The 19,057-nt window shown below is 34.5% G+C and overlaps 2 protein-coding genes across 2 annotated transcripts; one reads left to right on the forward strand and one right to left on the reverse strand.

Moving 5' to 3' along the window:
* Positions 1-13: 13 nt before the first annotated feature.
* LOC116342003 (kinesin-like protein Klp61F) lies at positions 14-4,281 on the reverse strand. The gene is made up of 8 exons (XM_031769466.1): positions 4,075-4,281; positions 3,653-3,950; positions 2,531-3,541; positions 2,144-2,447; positions 1,656-1,942; positions 671-1,558; positions 395-604; positions 14-303 (listed from the first exon to the last, which is right to left on the reverse strand). Exons 1-8 carry the CDS (start codon positions 4,125-4,127, stop codon positions 277-279), a joined length of 3,078 nt encoding a protein of 1,025 aa, XP_031625326.1. The 5' UTR covers positions 4,128-4,281; the 3' UTR covers positions 14-276.
* Positions 4,282-4,664: 383 nt separating this feature from the next.
* LOC116342640 (kinesin-like protein Klp61F) lies at positions 4,665-8,453 on the forward strand. The gene is made up of 5 exons (XM_031770329.1): positions 4,665-4,868; positions 4,936-6,545; positions 6,617-6,870; positions 6,937-7,672; positions 7,762-8,453. The coding sequence occupies exons 1-5, from the start codon at positions 4,825-4,827 to the stop codon at positions 7,902-7,904; spliced, it is 2,787 nt and encodes a 928-aa protein (XP_031626189.1). The 5' UTR covers positions 4,665-4,824; the 3' UTR covers positions 7,905-8,453.
* Positions 8,454-19,057: the final 10,604 nt, after the last annotated feature.

Raw genomic sequence — 19,057 nt, forward strand, 5'->3', positions numbered from 1 at the left:
TTGAATTCCACGAATATTATTTATTTAGTATAGGAAAATGTAGAGGCAAATATAAAATTATGCTTATAATGTATAGACTGTAAAAAAAATGGAAAATTAATCGATGTAAAAGTGAAGATGTGTTAGATTAGGTTTACACTTTAAATGGACATTGAATGCTATTTTAGACGATTCAAATAAATGTAAAACATAACAATGGTGCTGGCAAACACATTGGACAAACAAGCATGTGCATTGTGCATATAAATCGATGATTTTGTTTTTAATCAAACTCGTTTAGTTCTCCTTATTATCTTCGGTTTCCTGTAACAATATAAAAAAAATTGTTTATTCATCATTTATGCCTGAATACATTTACTAGACAAAAAAATGGCACCATTGTCTTCAGACTTACAAAATTGTTGGTCATTTCGATGTTTGAAAGATTTTGAGTTAGAAGTTGTTTGCGTAGACTACTTGAAAAGGGCGTTGAAACTGAATTGGCATTAAATAATTGACTTTCGCACAGTGTTCGATCCACTGACTGTTCTAATACTGATGGTTGTAATGTATTTTCTAAAATTGTTACTTCCATCACTGTTGACGCTTCGTGGGTCATTGTTACCTTTGCAAAATGATGATAAAAATTGATTTCAATTGTTCTTTATTGCAATTGTAATAGATCACTTACCTCTGGAGTGATGGCCGAACAATTTAAATCGGCTGGATTATGCTTACTCCATAAATCAGCGACTATTTTACCGTGTGGAGATGTAGTTGCAAGTACTCTTGGATAATGATATTCACGTTTGGATGGTGTTTGGCCCGTTGGTGTATACAATTGCAGTTCATTGTTATGGAATGTTTGCAATCGTGTTTGACAGAAATCGATGTCCGAATTTAATGTATCATAGAATTCATTTCTGGTCGCCTCCAATGTGTTCATTGTGTCATCAAACTCAAATTGATGCGCATCGATGCGATCTTGTTCAACAGTTACATCGTTTATTAAACCATTCAAACCGCCGTCAATATCAATTCTTGTCATTTCGCATGTGTTTTCGATCTGATTAAACATGTCATACACCTTATCGGTAAGAATTCTCTTTTGTTCCAAGAAATTCTTATCCATTTCAGCTATGCTGGTCAGTAAATTTGTTTCATTTTCACCGCTAACTTGCACCATTTCGGCAACATTTGACTTAACATTCTTAGCCGCTGACTCACATTCAACCAAAGTATCAGACATTTTTGTATTATTACTGGTCATTTCATTTTTGAAATCATCAAAAACACTCAAATTCTCTGCCAAATCGGTTTTAATTTGAGTTTCAACATTTGCCAAATCGTTGGACACATTTCGCACCAATTTATTATTGTCTCTTGACTGATCAACTAACACTTTCAGTTCATCGATCAAACTGCTGAGCTTCGATGTTAATTCGTCATGTTTATCGGTTGAAGTGGCCAATGTTTGTCGACTCGATTGAATTCCTTCAACGGTTACATCACTTTTCGTCACCAACACATTTCGCAGTTCAGTCTGATGATTGCTAACGAAATCAAAATGGGTGCGTTGCTATTCAAAAAAAAAAAAAAACACAGAAGGCAATGGAACATTTGAATAGTTTTGAATAAATTCGAAGGAAAAGAATGAGAATTTTTCATGTGCTTACCAAATTTTGAAGACTTAATTGACTTTGATCGAATTGTGCGTATGATGCATCAACACCGGTTTGTAGTTCAATGTATTTCTTTTTCAGCACTTCTCTTTGCTGTTCGGCTGCTTTTATGATTTTATCTTTTTCCTCTAGATGTTTTCGGAATATTTCGTCAACTTCTGTTCTACCACCCGCCAAACATTCTTCAATGACACGCTTTCCGTGCTGTTCAGCTTCAATCAGTGTACTTATTTTCGCAAGCATAAATCCACAAAGTTCTTTGCTTTGTTTGGTATTTGTGCCTATTGTATACAAAATGGAATCGTAAATATAGTTAGTTGATTTGCAGAGTTGTTATGGTCAACGCGGAGGTGCGGACATTTGTGAGTGCTGCTCTATTTTGTAATCAGGGGTGGCACTTGAAAAACTATACACTTCTCTTGCGACCAATAAAAATTCTGGTGATTTGATATGGGCAACAACTTGAAGCCGAATTTTCTTACCCATTTTGTTTATCAAAGATAACGTTTGATCGTTCAGCGCCGTTTTATATTCACCAAGATTACTAGTCATACTGATAAAATGGCTATTGAGATTGGTGTCAAGTTTTTTACACGCTTCGCGATTGCTGGAATCGTAATTTTTGCGCCGTTCAATTGAATCGTGTAATTTGTGCACATCTTTGGTGGCATTGTCTGCCACATCCATTATCTGTTTTCCTTGTGACGTGAGTATTTTCTCCGTTTCCATATGCTTTAAGAGAATTTGTTTCTTTTCTTGGTATCCACGCTTTGCTTTATCCAAAATCTGAAGAAAAAAAACAAATTATTTGAAAAAAAAAAAAAATCATTTTACGATTAAGTGAGCAAAAAATGGGGCTTAACACGTACTTCAGCTGTTTCAGTTAACGTATTTTCAGTTTCTTTGAGTTGTTCGGTGCGATTGTTCAATTCAACACAGATTTCATCCAGTTCCTTTTGTTTTTCGGCCAATTTTTCCTTTTCTGCTTTGAGTTTATTTATTTGATCAGTAAGTTCGGCTCTCTGTGACTCCAATTGATAATTCATCTGGTTATATGTTTCTTCGGCCATGTAAACACCATTCTTATCTCTAGCTGCCATTAAATCACGTTTCAAACGATCAATTTCTTCGGTGTATTCTTTCAATACGGTTTTCTTGGTGAGTTTTTGATTCACTTCTGGTTTATTTTGAATATTTTTGGCACGATTTGCATACTCTAATGTGCTGGTTGTCTCTTCCAAATCCTTGTGTCCGGGTGAAATGGTAGCAATGATTGAGGTTTTTGTGCGACCACCAAGTGACTCTTGCAAAAGTCGTGTCAATTTCGATTCACGATACGGAACATGTGGTGTACGTTCAACCAATGCCGTAATTACACGGCCAAGTGTCAATAGCGATTGATTTATATTGACGGTTTCACGTGTTCGAATACCTTTTTCATTGCCGGCTTTTGAAATATTTTCACTGCCAGCCAAATCGACTAGATTTAATTTACCGATTTTCAGTAATTCTTCACCTTCAATGCCTTCTTTTTCTTTGATATGCACCAAAATTGAAAAAACTGTATGCGAACGCGACGATTGTGCGTTCATCTGAGTCGATGCCATTCTACGTTTCTCTTGACCCTTTGCCAATAATTTGTACACATCAGACGTACTATGGACGGGAATTTCTTCTAAGCCTTGTACAATAATCGAACCTTTTTTATTTGGATCTTCAAATATACGGATTTGGGTGACGTCACTCGACGACAACAAATCACACAATTCCTCATTATACAATTCAAGATATGAAATACGCATCGTAAACTCAACATCCATTGATCGAAGCTCCTCAAACAAATGCGACAATGCTCGTGGTATAATGCCCATTGCCGATGACTGTTACGAATAATTTAAATAAAAAGAAAATCAAAATATAGTTTAATGTCATCATTTTTGGTAAACGATTTTGACAAGAAAAAGAAAGGTAAATGGATAACAAAAACTAACATCTTCGTAGGATGAAAAGCTTTGTGGTGTTTCGTCACCGATCATTGTGTGTGTTTTGCCGGTGCCAGTTTGGCCGTAGGCAAACACCGTGCAATTATATCCAGATAGCACTTCATTGATTAGCGGCGCAACGACCACATGATATACGTCTGCTTGCTTTGAATCCGGACCAAACGCACGATCAAATGTAAATTTTTTTGTCATGCGATTGTCAAGTTGCTTTATAACAACTTCACGATCTGATACCACTCTAACCACTTCATTCGAATGAATATTACGCTCACGGCTATTTATGGGTCTATTATGGAAAAAATAGAACGAAATTCAACCATTTAAAATGACACATTCGTTAAATTCCAATCGAGTGTATGTGATTTTTTATTTTTATCTCTATGGAATTTCGATTTCAGTTTAATGTTTACCTGCATCGAACGTAAACTTGAATATTTTCATTGGCCTTATTTTTCCCACTCATTTTTTTTATTGATACAATGGACAATTTAAAATAGTTATATTTTTTTAAAAGTAGACACACTTAATGGTACAATCAAGTGATGAATGACAAAGAAAAAAAACTAACAACGCCTCGCTGACTTCTCTGTGCTCATGAAATTAAATGAAATTCTGTTAAGATTTAGCTGTCAAAAGATGAAATTTCAAATTTCAACGCAATACAAACGCAATTCCCCTATCGAAAACCAATGACCAACAAGTTTTCACAAAGAGGTTGATAGGTTTTCGCTCAGTTCAAATTTATACGTTTGAAATCAGTCGTTTGTTTACAACTCACGAAAAAAAAAAAATTGATTTCATATGTCGTACAAATTGGTTTATTATTATTTTTTAAAATAAAAATAAATAAATAAATTAAACAAAAAAAATACGCAAAAAGTATAAAAATAAAAAATAGTCGTTTAAACATCCATTGTAACACAATCGTGGTGAAATGTGCGTGATGTAGATTGGTGGCGCTGTCGTCACATTTCAAATGAGTTTGACAGTTTAAACCATTCAAATTGCATTGTATTGCACATAAACACTTATACAAGACGCATATAGCATTTTAAATTGAATTTTACTGTTGGATATTCGAAAATTCAGCGAAATAATTATAAATTTGTGTGTTTTTTAAGTCTTTTTTTCGTATGTGTTGTCTGAAAATTCGGTGAATAATGTCTGAACAACCGGAAAATATTAAAATTTTTGTTCGATTAAGGTAAACACGAAATTTTTTTTAACACTTGATAACGAAATAAAAATTAAATGTTTCTTTACTTTGCCAGGCCATTGTCGAGTACAGATACTCATAAAATCGTGTTCAGTAATCGTTCAAATACGGAAATAACATTGCAAACGAATTGTGCAATTGATTCAAAGTACAAATTTAATACAATTTTTACCGAGCGTATAAATCAAGATGAAGCATTCAATGTGATTTTGGTGCCATTCGTTCGTGACACTATCCAAGGTTACAACACAACTCTATTTTCATATGGTGTAACGCGAACAGACATATCAAACAATGTTGGCGCATCGACCAGCATAATTTCAATGTCGACGCCAAATCTACTACAATCAGCATGCACATCAATTTCAAAATCACCACAACCACCTGAAACTACAATGAACACTCTCGTTTCGTGTGCGTTGTATCGGCTCTTTGAAAATTTAACACAATTGGAGCTCAGTTCATCCGTTCGAATTTCATATTTGGAGATTATCGACGAAGAATTGTACGATTTATTACAACCAAATAATGCGACTGCAGCCGGAATTCAATTGAAAATTTTCGAAAACGATAAAAATAATGTTTACGTAAACGGTTTAACCGAAACGACTGTGCACAGTGCAGCCGAAGCGATGATGATTTTTCGAATGGCACAAAAAAATGCGCGCTCAGTAAAATCGAATTCAATTTTTACGGTATCCATTCAATCGAAAGAAAAGCCCAAATTTCAAGTCGAAGAGAATGAAGAATTGTTTAAATTTCGTAAAATGTGTTTGGTTCAATTGGGCAGCCAAGAGAGTCAGAAAAAATCGGCTCGCGCCAAAACTGTACAATCACTCACCGGTTTGAATCGTGTCGTTCAAGCGCTCATCAATAAGCAAACTTATATTCCATATAGAGATTCAAAACTAACGCGAATCATGCAAGAATCGTTGGGTGGCAATGCAAAAACCGCAATTGTTGCAAGCATTGGATCGGGAAATGGTTCGATTGAAGAAACAATACAAGCATTAGAATTTTTAAATCGCATGAAATGCATTACAAATCATCCGAAAATCAATGAACGGCTTGATGATGCACGCACATTAAACGAAATGGCAATGGAAATTCGCAAATTAAAAATGGACATCGAAGCTAATATTAATAAGACCGGACACTTTTTAACCGATGATATGTATGTAAATTATCAGAATGAAATTCACACCACCAAAACGGATATGCGACGACGTCGACAAGAATTGTTATTGGTACATGAAGAAGGTGCCGATTTGAATTGTACCGTCTCAAATGTTAACACAACATTGTGTGCACAGACACAAAAATTGGAAGAACTTCAAAGCATTGCGTCAACCAAACAGAAACAATCGCAAATATTGTGTCAGGTGTCACAACAGCGAGGTGCAATCATTGATCGATATATTTCTACCGAGAAAACAGTAACTCAACAAGCCAACGATATAACAGCCACTGTACAGGAAGTGTTAGCGGATAAAACAAATCTAGATGCATCGGTCGCTCGGTATAAACTTGTTGACCAACAATTAATTGATACTGTTCGAGAATTTCAAACTGATATGCAACACAAATTGGATAATTTAAAGATATATTCAGCAGAAACACGAGCCAATATTGATGTCAAAGTTCAAAAAACGATCGATCTTGAGAGTAAGTGATTCATTTTTCACTGTTGATCGAAAATAGTAATTTTCTTTTTTTTTTATTCTCTTCATTTCTAGAAACATTTTTACGTAATGCAAGTTTGCTTAATGAAGTAATAAAAACAAAGTCACTTTTATTGTTGCAACAATTGGAAGTAAATCTTACCAAAGAGACGTCTAAATGCAATGACATCAAAAGTGAATTTAGCGAATCGCTGTTATCATATCTCAAAGAATCAGAATCGAATAGCACTCTTTACAAAGGATTCGCTTGCGAACTAGAAGAACAATCCAACTTAATCGAAGCACATTATAAAGAGCTCAGAGAATTGGTAAGTATTTTAAATAATATTTTTATTTTCAGCATCATTAACCGTCCCCCTCTTATCCAATTGCAGTATGTAAATCATTTCATTACGATAAACAATATGATCGACGATATTAAGCAACGGATGGCAGCTCATGGTAAAAAATCCACTGAACTAATTGGTGCAATGCGTTTGACAATTAGTGAATGTGCTGAAATCGGTACAAATATCGATGACAAAATGGAACTTATTTATGAGCAAATGCGTGAAATTGTTCATCAAATACAGCAAAATGCATCCGACATAAAGAACAGCGTTGAACCAGTTCTCATGGCATCCGAAAAAAATGTGCAGGAAGCAAAAGTGGCAATAGTCGAGTCATTGAATGCTCATTTAATTACAGTAAACGAACAAAAGGCACTACTCACCCAGCCAAATCTGTCGGATGATCTCAAGCTCATGCAATCTGAACTCAAAAATACCGTGGAACAAACGGTGATGTTGGCGAATAATTCATTGGAAAAACTGGCATCGAACAATACATTTGCAATCGAACAAAATCAAAAGTGTGTTGAAACCATTTCAACGAATTTACCATCGAAACGCTATATTATGGAAGCACATAATGAAATACCAAGTCTGAGAGATGATTTAAATAGGATTGAAATACGCATTTCAGACAACTACAAGGAAAATTCAGTTGTACTGGACAAAATCACAGTCGATACACAACAAATGTCTAAGAAAATCAATCAAGAAATTGATGCATGCCATAAACAATTGAAGTTTTTCCGTGAAATTGATTTTTCCGAATATACATCATCAGGTAAATGACTTTTTAAAAAATGCACAAGTCAGGTTTGATGGAATTTATATGAAACTAAAATAAAAAAAATTTCGCTGAATTATTTACAGGTGAAACGCCGGTTAAACGAGAATATCAAACGAAAATTTCTTTGGCTGCAACAACACCGCTCGAGAAAATAAAACAGCGTTTTCGCGATAGACTTTCGCAAATGAGCCCAAGTACAGCTGAATACTCATTTCTGAACGAATAAGAGTCCACAAGACTGAAATCATTTTAGATAATAATTACTATGTGTAGGAATGATTATGGCAAAAATGTAAATGCAATCGAATCACAAACAAATCAAAATCATATGTAATGTTCCGAAGAGAAGCAAAAGAAATAATTAAAATTAAAATCAATTTAGCGATGTAATGTGTTCCTTTAAGCAAGCAAAATATGGTGAAAATTTAATTTTTAAAATAATTTTTCATGAATTGTATACTTTAATAAAAGTTGGAGCGAAAAAAAAAATTGATTTGTGTTTTGGCATTCAATGAAATATTTTAGTCAATTCACGCGAATAAATGAAACACGCTGATAAAAATGATTGAAAAAGCATTTGCACGCCGAAGATAAGACCGAATAAAATGAAAAATAAACGATGATTGCCTTTTTTGTGAATTGGCATAAAAAAGATGAACGATTTTCTCAAAGTTGCTATTAGCTAAAATGGACAAAATCAGTGACACAAACATCATACAAAGGAGCATAAATGCTGTTGTACATTGTGTATTTTACAAAATGCATCATTCATTGAAACAAAGAGATACGGAAATAAAGAACGAATACAAAGTAGTCAAGCTGATAACAAGAAAGTTCCGTCTTTTATTCCATCTTAAATTTGTCGTATCGAAAACAGAGCGACCACTTCATAGCAAGCTATGAAGTAAATTAAACGGCATCGGGATTGTCGTTGAGAAACATCGAAAATGTTAGCTTTAAAATCCATTGAATGAAATGAAGATGAAAAGAAATCGAAAATTCAATTTTCTAATTGTAGAAAATTTATTTTACACTACATAGTCTTTATTCAACCAATTGGCGTGTTGCTACAAGCAACAAAACACACACACAGCCAGACATAAATGATGAGCGATGTCATCGAGAATCATCTTACTCTTGAGCAATGCACTTTGAATCCGAATTCGTCCTGACTTTAATTAAGTTTAAGAAGTTTTTGTATGCTTTTCATTCCATTTAGCTTTTTGTCTTTATTTTCATTACCACCCGCTTGGTTTATCTCTCTCTCTCTCTGTGTGTGTGTCTTTCCCTTTTTCATTTCGCCCGGTAGCTCATTTGTCAGAATGTGTTCATTATTTTTCACTTAAGTAAATTAACTAAAGATGACCATTTCTCTCTCTCTCTTTCTTAAAATGACTTTCGCAGAAGAATTGAAAGTGGCAACGACGGCGGTATCAACAACTGAAGTTTGAACAAAGACTAGCAATGATAAGCTAATGTTTTGTTTGTGTGTGTCTCTCTGTGTGTGGAACTGTCTGACTGAATCATCAAAGTCCAGTTTTGTTGAATCATTCTATTGAAGCGGTTGCATTTGCTGTTGATATCGGTATGCGTGAAAAATCTTTTGTAAACTAGTAAAGCTTAGCTGGCCTTTATGCATGATTAGCTTTGATTCTTTTAAATGAAAATAGTTGCAAAACGTTTATGTCGGTTGTTCATTTTGTATTCGACATCCTCCACTTCAGTTACTGTCGCTTTGTAACACACTCAAACTTGTGCCATACTTCACATCAAGATCATCGTATCCAATGCTGCTGTGTGCCGTACATCATTACATGCCGATGTAGATTTTAGAAATGCAAGAATCTTTTTTAAGTGGCCATGCACCAGTTCACTGCGCATTCAATGCATAGAAAAATAATTAAATGATGTCGTAGATGATGTTCAAGTAGAAAATTTGATTTAAACAATTTCGAGATATTTACGCTGTTGCAAAATTATAAAGGCAAGACAGCAAATGTAAGTAAATTAGATAACACAAAGTCCCCCTTTATATTGCTCAATTTATTGCGAACCATTCTGCAGCAATTTTCTATAGCATTCTGCATATGATGTAGATACAGGCTTTGCAGCCCAATTCAATGTCGTGCTGATGTTCGGTTGTGTTCAAATCCGAATGGCTGTATATGCGATGCAATGCAATGCGGTGCAAAGCTCAAAGCAACCCTTGAACAATATCGCCGACAAAGACGAAAATGAACATCGAAGCTGAATTTCATCTTGAAACTTACCAAATGAGTGTATGTATATGTTTTGTGAATAACGGCACTATTGCAATTCTTGGCCCGCATCTTGTTTCTTTTGCAAAATACATTTTCTTACCACGACGCCAAAATTATACCAAAAATACGAAAGAACACAAGAATGATTCATTCAATATGAAATCCGTATTATTAAACCACAAAAAGCAACACCGACAACTTCAAGTAGGATACTAACGCATATTCCATGCGAACCAAAAGATTAAGAGGAAACAAAAACCAAAAATATATAACATTCATTCTCTTCATGCGTGCTGCTTGCAAAATCTACACTGACAAAATTATTTAGTAAATTTTATAAAATTATTTGTAACTTTGCACCACTATGAATAAAGTTGGCAACGGACACGGACGTCCATTAAAAATGTCCCAAAAAGGCTGTCTGTCCGTCCAAAAAAAGTCCTGACGTCCGAAAATTTGAGCGTCCGAAGTTCGGGCATAGGAACTTTTTTGAACGGACGGACAGCCTTTTTCGGACATTTTTCCAGACATCTTTAACGAAAAAAATGACATAGAAAAAAACATATAATAAATTTTAAAAAATACAAGTATAGTCTATGAACGAATCCTCAGACAAAATGTTACCCCCTAAGAATTTTCGAAGAATTCTTTAAATTTAAGAAAAAAACTACTTTATTTTATTTACTTTTTTCACATACGTGTGCTGTTTTTGACACCGGAGAAGTGCAGCCATTCACCATCTCGCTCACCATATTTCCTTAATATTCCATGCCGAGCTGCACTTGAATATAAGCTAAAAAAGAGACCACGCCTTGCTAAACCAACTGTCCAACTCTGATAATCTAAAAGAATTTGTAGAAATGTCACTAAAGAAATTTCTCAGTGTATAATGTGTAATGTAACGATTCGGTTCGGCACTGCACGACACATGGCACGCACGGCATTGAGCCAAAGGGTGAACAATGAACACGATACGTAGGTTGCTCCATAATTTTTTTTAAAATGGTACTTATAGTGTTGCCCGATGTAAACCATTGTCATATTCGTAAAGTTTGATGTTTTGGTATGTATTCGTGCCCTGAACCTTTTGTCGTACGAACGCTATTTGTATTGTTTACAGTGACTGGTAAACTGCGACTCAACAAAAAAATGAATTTTACACGTGAAGATTTTCGTAAAATGATTTACTACGATTTTCGAAGTAAATTATCTCAACAACAGTGTTTCGATCGACTTCATTTGGCCTTTGGCAATGAAGCACCAACCCTTCAGACAATTTATAACTGGTACCGAGAATTCCGTTGCGGTCGTAGTTCGCTCAAAGACGAGTTTCATACAGGTCGTCCAAAATCGGCTGTTGTGCCACAAAACATCGATGCTGTCAGAAAACTGATTATGGAAGATCGTCATGTGACCTACCGTGAGATTGAGGCATCTTTGGGCATTTCATCCCACAGCATACATACAATTTTGCATGAACATTTAGCCGTAAAAAAGATTTGCTCTCGTTGGATCCCACATAAATTGACCGATGAACAAAAAATGGCTCGTGTGAGTTGGTGTAAAGAAATGCTCAAGAAATTCAATCGTGGTGCTTCAAAAGACGATAATAAAATCGTCACTGGTGACGAATCGTGGATATATGCCTATGAGCCCGAAACGAAACAGCAGTCGACTGTATGGGTCTTCCAAAATGAAGATAACCCAACGAAAGTTGTTCGAGCAAGAAGCACTTCGAAGCGAATGGTCGCCTGTTTTTTCGGGAGAAGTGGTCATGTGGCAACCGTTCCACTAGAGGATCGTAAGACCGTCAATTCTGATTGGTATACCACCATTTGTTTGCCCGAAGTGTTTGGTGAAATAAGAAAAAACAACCACCGTCGCAAAATAATTCTTCATCACGATAATGCGAGCTCTCACACATCTTTTCAAACTACTCGATTTTTGACCGGTCAAAACATCGAACTGATGGGTCATCCACCGTACAGTCCTGACCTGGCACCCAATGACTTTTTTTTGTTCCCAAGCGTGAAGAAAAAACTACGTGGTCAACGATTTTCGACACCAGAAGAAGCAGTTGAAGCGTTCAAAACACACGTTTTGGAGATATCAGTTTCGGAGTGGCACGAATGCTATGACAAATGGTTTCATCGAATGCAAAAGTGTATCGATCATCTCGGGGAATATTTTGAAAAACAATAAAACCATTTTCGACAAAAAACAACTGTGTTATATATGTTTTTAAAAAAAATTATGGAGCAACCCTCGTACAACCTATTCCACTCATTCGGTTGGATTACTGCACAAAGATTTTTGACAATTCAAAGCAGAGCAAAAATAATAGCACCAAATTAAATTTACAAAATAAACTCCTCGGCGCATGGAAGCAAACAATAATGTGAATCTACGTACAGTGTACACGAAGCCACAAAGCCAAATTGTAAATAAGAACAAGTAATTAACACATTTCTTGGTAAAGTCATCGTCCCGAATGTAAATCACATGAAGCACCTCTCTCTCTCTGGCTCTTTTGCTCCCACTTGGTTTTCGTCGAGTTGCTTACTTGTAACAATTCTGTTCATTATTATCCAAGTTTGAGAATCGACCACCAAAGCATCGCCGTAACAGCACACGACGAATACCATGAAAATATTCATTTCGTCAATTAGTCAAGACTGGCTTCAATGCACTATTTGATACTATATGGAAGTTTCCATTCAATCGCAAGTATGTTTGGATCGTGATGCATATATTTTTGGCTCGAGATGAGCATATCAGGATGTGTCTGTGTGTACGCGTGATAACCATATCTTAAATGTTGAATAGAAAATCGGATCGAATTGTTACGGCATGCATTATGGTCCATCTTCAATAGACGCTCTTAGAAAATTATAAAGCCGAAATTTTATGTGTATGCATACGAGTATGTGAGAGGGGGAGAGAGGGAACGAGATAGTGACTGCAAAAGCATAATTACTGAATATTATATTTAGATGTTTTGGTACGTAAATGAGAATATGTATTTTGGCATCTATTATGTACATACAAAATCACTTTGAATAACGTTAAATGTATTTACAAAAGCTATTGTGAAATTATTACAAATCGATCACCAATAGCCAATATCCAGAGATTAGCAAAGTCAGAAAAGCAAAGAACAAACATCTCTAATAGAAGTCTTCATTGATTCGATGAATATGGTTTCAGCAAACATATCAAAATTTCACATTATCAAAACACATTTTTAGTGAGAGAGCGACAGAGCGAGAGTGGAAACGTTCAATGCATTTTTCAAGTTTGTTTGTCTTATTTCCTTCGATTCTCAAACATTGATTAATAAAAACCATTCACATTATTCGAACGTTGTTTGTACAAAGATTTTATGTGGATATGGAACTGGATCCCCAACGAAAATCAACGCCATTACAAAAATATGAAGAAAATATTCAATGTCAATGGGTATAGCCATTTTTCTACGCCGAAACACACACACACACATATATATATATACATCAACCGCAATTCTGTGAAAATATTCAGTAGCATTTCAAAATCTCGCTCCTTTGCTATTCACACACAAGCTAAACTCACAAAAGAAAACAAAAAAGCTTTTATTTCCAACTACCATGGCATATTACACTGACGATGTATTGACAATCTGTTTATGAGTTGATTGAAGTTATTAGACAAAGTTGGAACTGTTTGCAGAACGCCAGTTTGGCGTTACACCAGAGAAAGTTTCAATAGATTATCCGAAGTCCAACGCAGAGAAACAAATAGTAAAGCAAAATTCATTATCATCATCAACGGCATTCGCTTCAAAATACAAATCTTTGTATCAAAAACATCATACACAAATATAATGTATCTGCATCTTTCGTACTCTCCACTTTATACCGCAATTTATTCAACATTGAAAAATCGTGTACCGAAATTGGTCGATACCCTGTATGCTGATGTAGTTGTACAAACACATCAAGTGCGTATAATTTTCATGCATATCAAACTGAAAGACATCAGAAGAACGAATGATCAAAACCAAACACACACTCGCTCCTTCTCGATGCAAACCCGTAATCGTTATGAAAACTTTTCAAATAAATACATACATAAATATGAAAAGTTTATGTGTGTACTGTGCGGTTGCATGACAACTATATATACATGGTGTGTCGAATGTGTTTCCACTGAGTTTTTTTTTGCGTGTGCTGCTGAGTCCAATTCAAGTTTAAGGGATTTTCAAACTTCAATGCGAAATGATAGTATTCACTTTTGCCTTTTGCTTTTACATTTACTTTGACATGCATCACTCATAATGGACCTTTGATCAAACGAACATACACACGACACAAGCATCTATAAACATATGCATTTCATGTAAAACATATACGGACATATCAAACGATCAACTACAGAACACCACAAATGTCATTCAATCGATTGGCCTAAAGCTCAAATGAATGTATGTGATTTACTTGTATTTTCATATTTTCTTAGAGTTTGCAGACCTCGTTTGACACATTCACTCAGAAAATATTTGCGACAATGTGTTTCCATTAAGGTATTATAGGCGATTTCAACCAATGAGCGCTAATATCGTAGATTTTTCTTTATCGATTCCACCAATACGACATCTACTAAAAAACTCGCCGATTTCTGTTACTAGTGGTATTTTAATACAGCTCGTGTAAACGTACAAACGAACACACTGACTCCGATTCTGTGTATGCGTATGTATTACAAATTCTGCACTCAGTCGTCAATCGTAGCTGCTTGTGCAAAATTTACAATACGCATACACAGGATCGGAGTCTGTGTGTTCTTTTGTATTAGTTCGTCTATAATACAGCCATAGCCGTATAGTTCGCTCGAGCTGTGTCAAAGCAACAGTAGTAACAAAAATCGGTATCTTTTTTAACAGATGTCGTATTCGTAGAATCGATAAAATTAATTTGTATGGGGAATATACGATACTAGTTCCCATCGATTTCAACGCATCCAAAAATTATAAGTTACTTGATCGCTATCAAACTAAGTTTATATGCGCTGATTTTTATGATTTGAGACCCAATAAACCAAAGCCGATAATTTAATTACAACATTTGATATGAAAAAGAGCTGCTTTGAAACGCCTGAAACCAGAATAGCCTTTCTTAGCCATTTTCAGTGTATTTTCGACCAAAATCACACTTTGGACTAACTAAAAATCATCTTCAAAATGATGTTTTTAGTTTTCTGTGCTTTAAAAATGATTTCAATCCATTTGAATAGTATTCAGTAATTTTTAAGCATTTCAAATAAAGACTCTCTCGTCCTGCATGTTCGATGATTGTATTTTCCAGTGAATAGATTGAGCTACAGCTATATCATTGCTATTTTCACAGCTCCTATTCATAGGCGCTATTGGTGACTTTATGATACAATTCCGAACGAAATGTTCAAAATGTAAACAGAACAATAGATTTATTGATTTTAGTATTTTTTTGCATAAACAAATCAATAGGCCTATTGTCCGGAATTGTATCATAAAATCGCTGTCCGTATGCGTTATTCACAAATAGCACCTATGAATAGGAACTGTGAAAATAGCACTGCTATAGCTGTAGCCCAATCTATTCACTGGTATTTTCACAGAGACGAAAAAAACCGTTGATAATATTTAGTGACTAAATTTTAGTCTTTGCATTCAAAAGAAATACAAAAGTATAAAAGAAAACAAATACTCTTTAGATGCAGAATACTTCAAAAGTGTCACAACACCATGTAGTTTACAAAACAGCAATGCTAACTAGTAAACGAAGTGTCGAATATTGGATGATACAGCCGCTCCATATTTTCTGCTTCAATTTAAAGTTCAACCAAAAATTGGAATTGAATGAGAACAAGAAAAGTGGAAGAAAAACAAAATGAGAAAAAAGAAATGGAAAGAGAATGAGAAATAGATAGATAGAAACAGAGAGACCAAAAAGTGCTGGGTAACCAAAAACGTTTGGTAAAATGCAAGTATTTCGAGCGACATTTCCATTTCTCATAAACTGGTATTGTATGAAATTCTGCACGTGCGTTTCTTCACCAAACCCGATGCAATGGAACAAGTGAATGAGCCGTGCATAACGACACTGAAACAGGCAAAAATATTACAATAGACAAATATAAAATGTTTGCATCACCGATCCCCTCTTTTCTCACTATTATCTGTGCCTGACGAAAATCATCCAAAAACTTTGGCCAACAATTTCTTATTTTCTTTTTCAATTTCTCTCTCTCTCTCTCTCTCTCTTTCCTTCTCTATCACAAACACACACACTTTGACACATGCACACAAATTCACGAGTCCATTATTTCCAAGCAATCGATTGAAAGACACAAACACAGTGCATTGCACAGAGGTACAAACGATGCGGATAAACAGAAAGTAGATGAGCATGTGCTTAAATCTTATATGCGAAGTGCTTAAACTGGTTCATATTTGTGTTTCACGCTTTGAAGTGACGACAAAGAAGAAAATCTCTATATAGCGATTGCCACGCATTGTTTTGAAAAGTTCATCCGATCATCGTATGTGGGTGAGTCTGGGTGCATCTTGCAAAAGCGAAACCATTCAATTATTCACATGTATTTATTATTCATAATGATAAAAGTTTGTCTATTCTAGCACTCGCATCCTTTGTAAATTTGCCATAATTTTGCGGATCTCGAGACAGAAGAAGAAAAAGAAGAAGACGATGAAAAAAATAATGTTGAACGCTCTTTCAATGCAGCATAAATATGTAACAGGCCGTACGTTTACGCCAATGTACACAATTTTTATGTTGTACAATATTCAAAGCAACCAACAGCTATACACAGTTATTCAGCCCGTAGCGCATACATTTCATACGTACAATGTGCGATGCTTAATATGCATATAAAACTCAATAGTTATCAGCGTAAAAATGTATACTGCTAACAATGTTGAGCAGGCAAGTAAAGAAAACCACACAAGCATTTTGCACAATACAGTTTACATTGGAAACAACCAAATAAATGCATTTACGAAGAAAAAAACGAGATGAGAGGATAACGAATGGAAGAACTACAAGAAATGTGGACAAGAAAACAGTTTTGGATAGAAAACATCATATTGAATTTTTGATTGTGCTCTTTTTGTACACTGTTCACTTTGTCCTGTTTATATAATTTCAACAGTATAGTTTATGCACAACATCAAAAGAACAAACCAAAGTTTCAACATAAGAATTATCGTTTTTTCACCATTACAATATTAAATCTCGGAAAAATGATAAGTTCGATACATCATTATTTCAAAGACAACATTTTTTTTAAAGTGATTTTATATTAAAATTTAATAAACTAAGCCCGGTAATTTATCTGCAACATTTGATGATTGATATTCATGAAGTTGCAATAGACAAAAAGTTTGATATTTTGTTGTCTATTAAAATGACACTTAACCCTCTAATGCATTAATTTTTTTTCGACATGAGAACTATTTTTCTATGATTATTTTGGTTTAAAATTACTTAAAAAAATAATCGAAATTCAAAAAATTGCATAGTTTACTCAAAAAATGCTATTGACAAAATAAGAGAACAATCGAATCCATTGTTTAAACTGCTATAAAATTGCTATAAACGAAGAGAGGAATAATTTTTTTTGTCAAATTTCTGTTTTCGCGTACATTTGTGTGTATAATTAAACAGCCGCTTTATTTTCACTTGTCAAATGACCGGCAAATGAAAGCCTGAACCCTGCTGAATATATTTTAATTCATAAATAGATTCATTTGTTTTTAATTATATATTTTAGACAATAATTTATACACCCTGCCTAAAGGCAGGGCTATGCACTAGAGGGTTAATACAAAAAATTATATTGTCTCGCTTCTGACCAATCTGACCGATTGAGAAATGACCCCTTGATCATTTTTTTAAAAGTGAGGGCCTTTTCTCCCTTGGATGGCCAACTTCAGAAGCTGTGGACCGCATAACGCTTTGTAAGGACCAATTTTACATTCACTTTACAGGTCGACGGTGGCTGATGGAAAATTTTAGATTTCGTGTCGATCGTGGATTGACTCGATTATCAATGGAAGACAAAACAACTATTTTATGTGGTTTAGCAATCGATTCCAAACGATTTTCGTAATTTTACCAGTCATGAGGGATGCATATAGGAAGTTTTTAATAGTCATAAGCACGTTGATTTTCTTAATGCGAGTCACGACCATATGGCGGAATGTAGCACCAGGCTTGAAAATTCGTTTAAATTCTTTTTTTTTTTTCTTACCTATTTAAGGTTTTATTAGTGAATATGGAACCATAAATAAAACCTTATATTTTCCGAAGAAAAAGTCCAACAGTTCAGTTGCTGTTATAAATTAAACTTACACCAGATGCAACTGTTTTACAAATAAAAAGTTTAAGTTTGCAAATTTTTCGAAGCGCCATCGTAAACTTGCATCGAGGTTACAATTGGAGTTCACAGTGGATCTGCTAATATTTGTATTCTGTTATATATATAGTATGATGTGTAAAAGTTTGACGATGCGGAAACAGTAAATAAATGCCAAGGGGGTAGACATAATTCAAATGATTCGTTGTAATTCATTTGTGATTTGAATGATTTGAATCTAGTTGACAAGTGACTTTACAATACTAAAACAAAGCATAAAATTCTATATCAATATTTGTTTTTTTAAGCAAGCAAAAACCTTTTTTTAATTAAAAAAATCAAGTATATTTCGTTTATAGTTAAAACACATTTCGAAAATATTAAATATCTTTGTATTTTTATTCTTTAACTTGATATTTTTTTGATATAACATGCATGCAAACATCGATAGTCAACTTCACTGTTAAGTGTCACACGAACTGTCAAGCGGTGATTTGAAATGATTCGAAAAAATTCAAAATGATTTGAAATATTTCTAATTTACTTGCAATAATTTAAAGAGATTTATTTTTTTCGTATAGATTTGTTCTTTTGGATTGCGTGTCTACCCCTAGATAAATGCTTTGCTAAAAGTAATTGAAAAAAAATATGAGCGAGTAGCAACAATGGAATAGAAAAAATCTAAAGAAATGAATGTGTTATTGTAGCTGCTCTTTTGACATTT

This window comes from Contarinia nasturtii, unplaced genomic scaffold (assembly GCF_009176525.2).
Source record: "Contarinia nasturtii isolate CC-2019 unplaced genomic scaffold, AAFC_CNas_1.1 Cnas_scaffold_129, whole genome shotgun sequence".
In the NCBI taxonomy this organism is placed as follows: Eukaryota; Metazoa; Arthropoda; class Insecta; order Diptera; family Cecidomyiidae; genus Contarinia; species Contarinia nasturtii.

Bases quoted from the DNA above. Each gene is read 5' to 3' on its own strand.
- LOC116342640 (XM_031770329.1), top strand. From the start codon at position 4,825: ATGTCTGAACAACCGGAAAATATTAAAATTTTTGTTCGATTAAG. The intron at 6,546-6,616 runs GTAAGTGATTCA...CTTCATTTCTAG, and splicing joins AAAAACGATCGATCTTGAGA to AAACATTTTTACGTAATGCA. The intron at 7,673-7,761 runs GTAAATGACTTT...AATTATTTACAG, and splicing joins TTCCGAATATACATCATCAG to GTGAAACGCCGGTTAAACGA.
- LOC116342003 (XM_031769466.1), bottom strand. From the start codon at position 4,127: ATGAGTGGGAAAAATAAGGCCAATGAAAATATTCAAGTTTACGTTCGA. The intron at 3,542-3,652 runs GTTAGTTTTTGT...TATTCGTAACAG, and splicing joins GCTTTTCATCCTACGAAGAT to TCATCGGCAATGGGCATTAT. The intron at 605-670 runs GTAAGTGATCTA...CATTTTGCAAAG, and splicing joins GTTCGGCCATCACTCCAGAG to GTAACAATGACCCACGAAGC.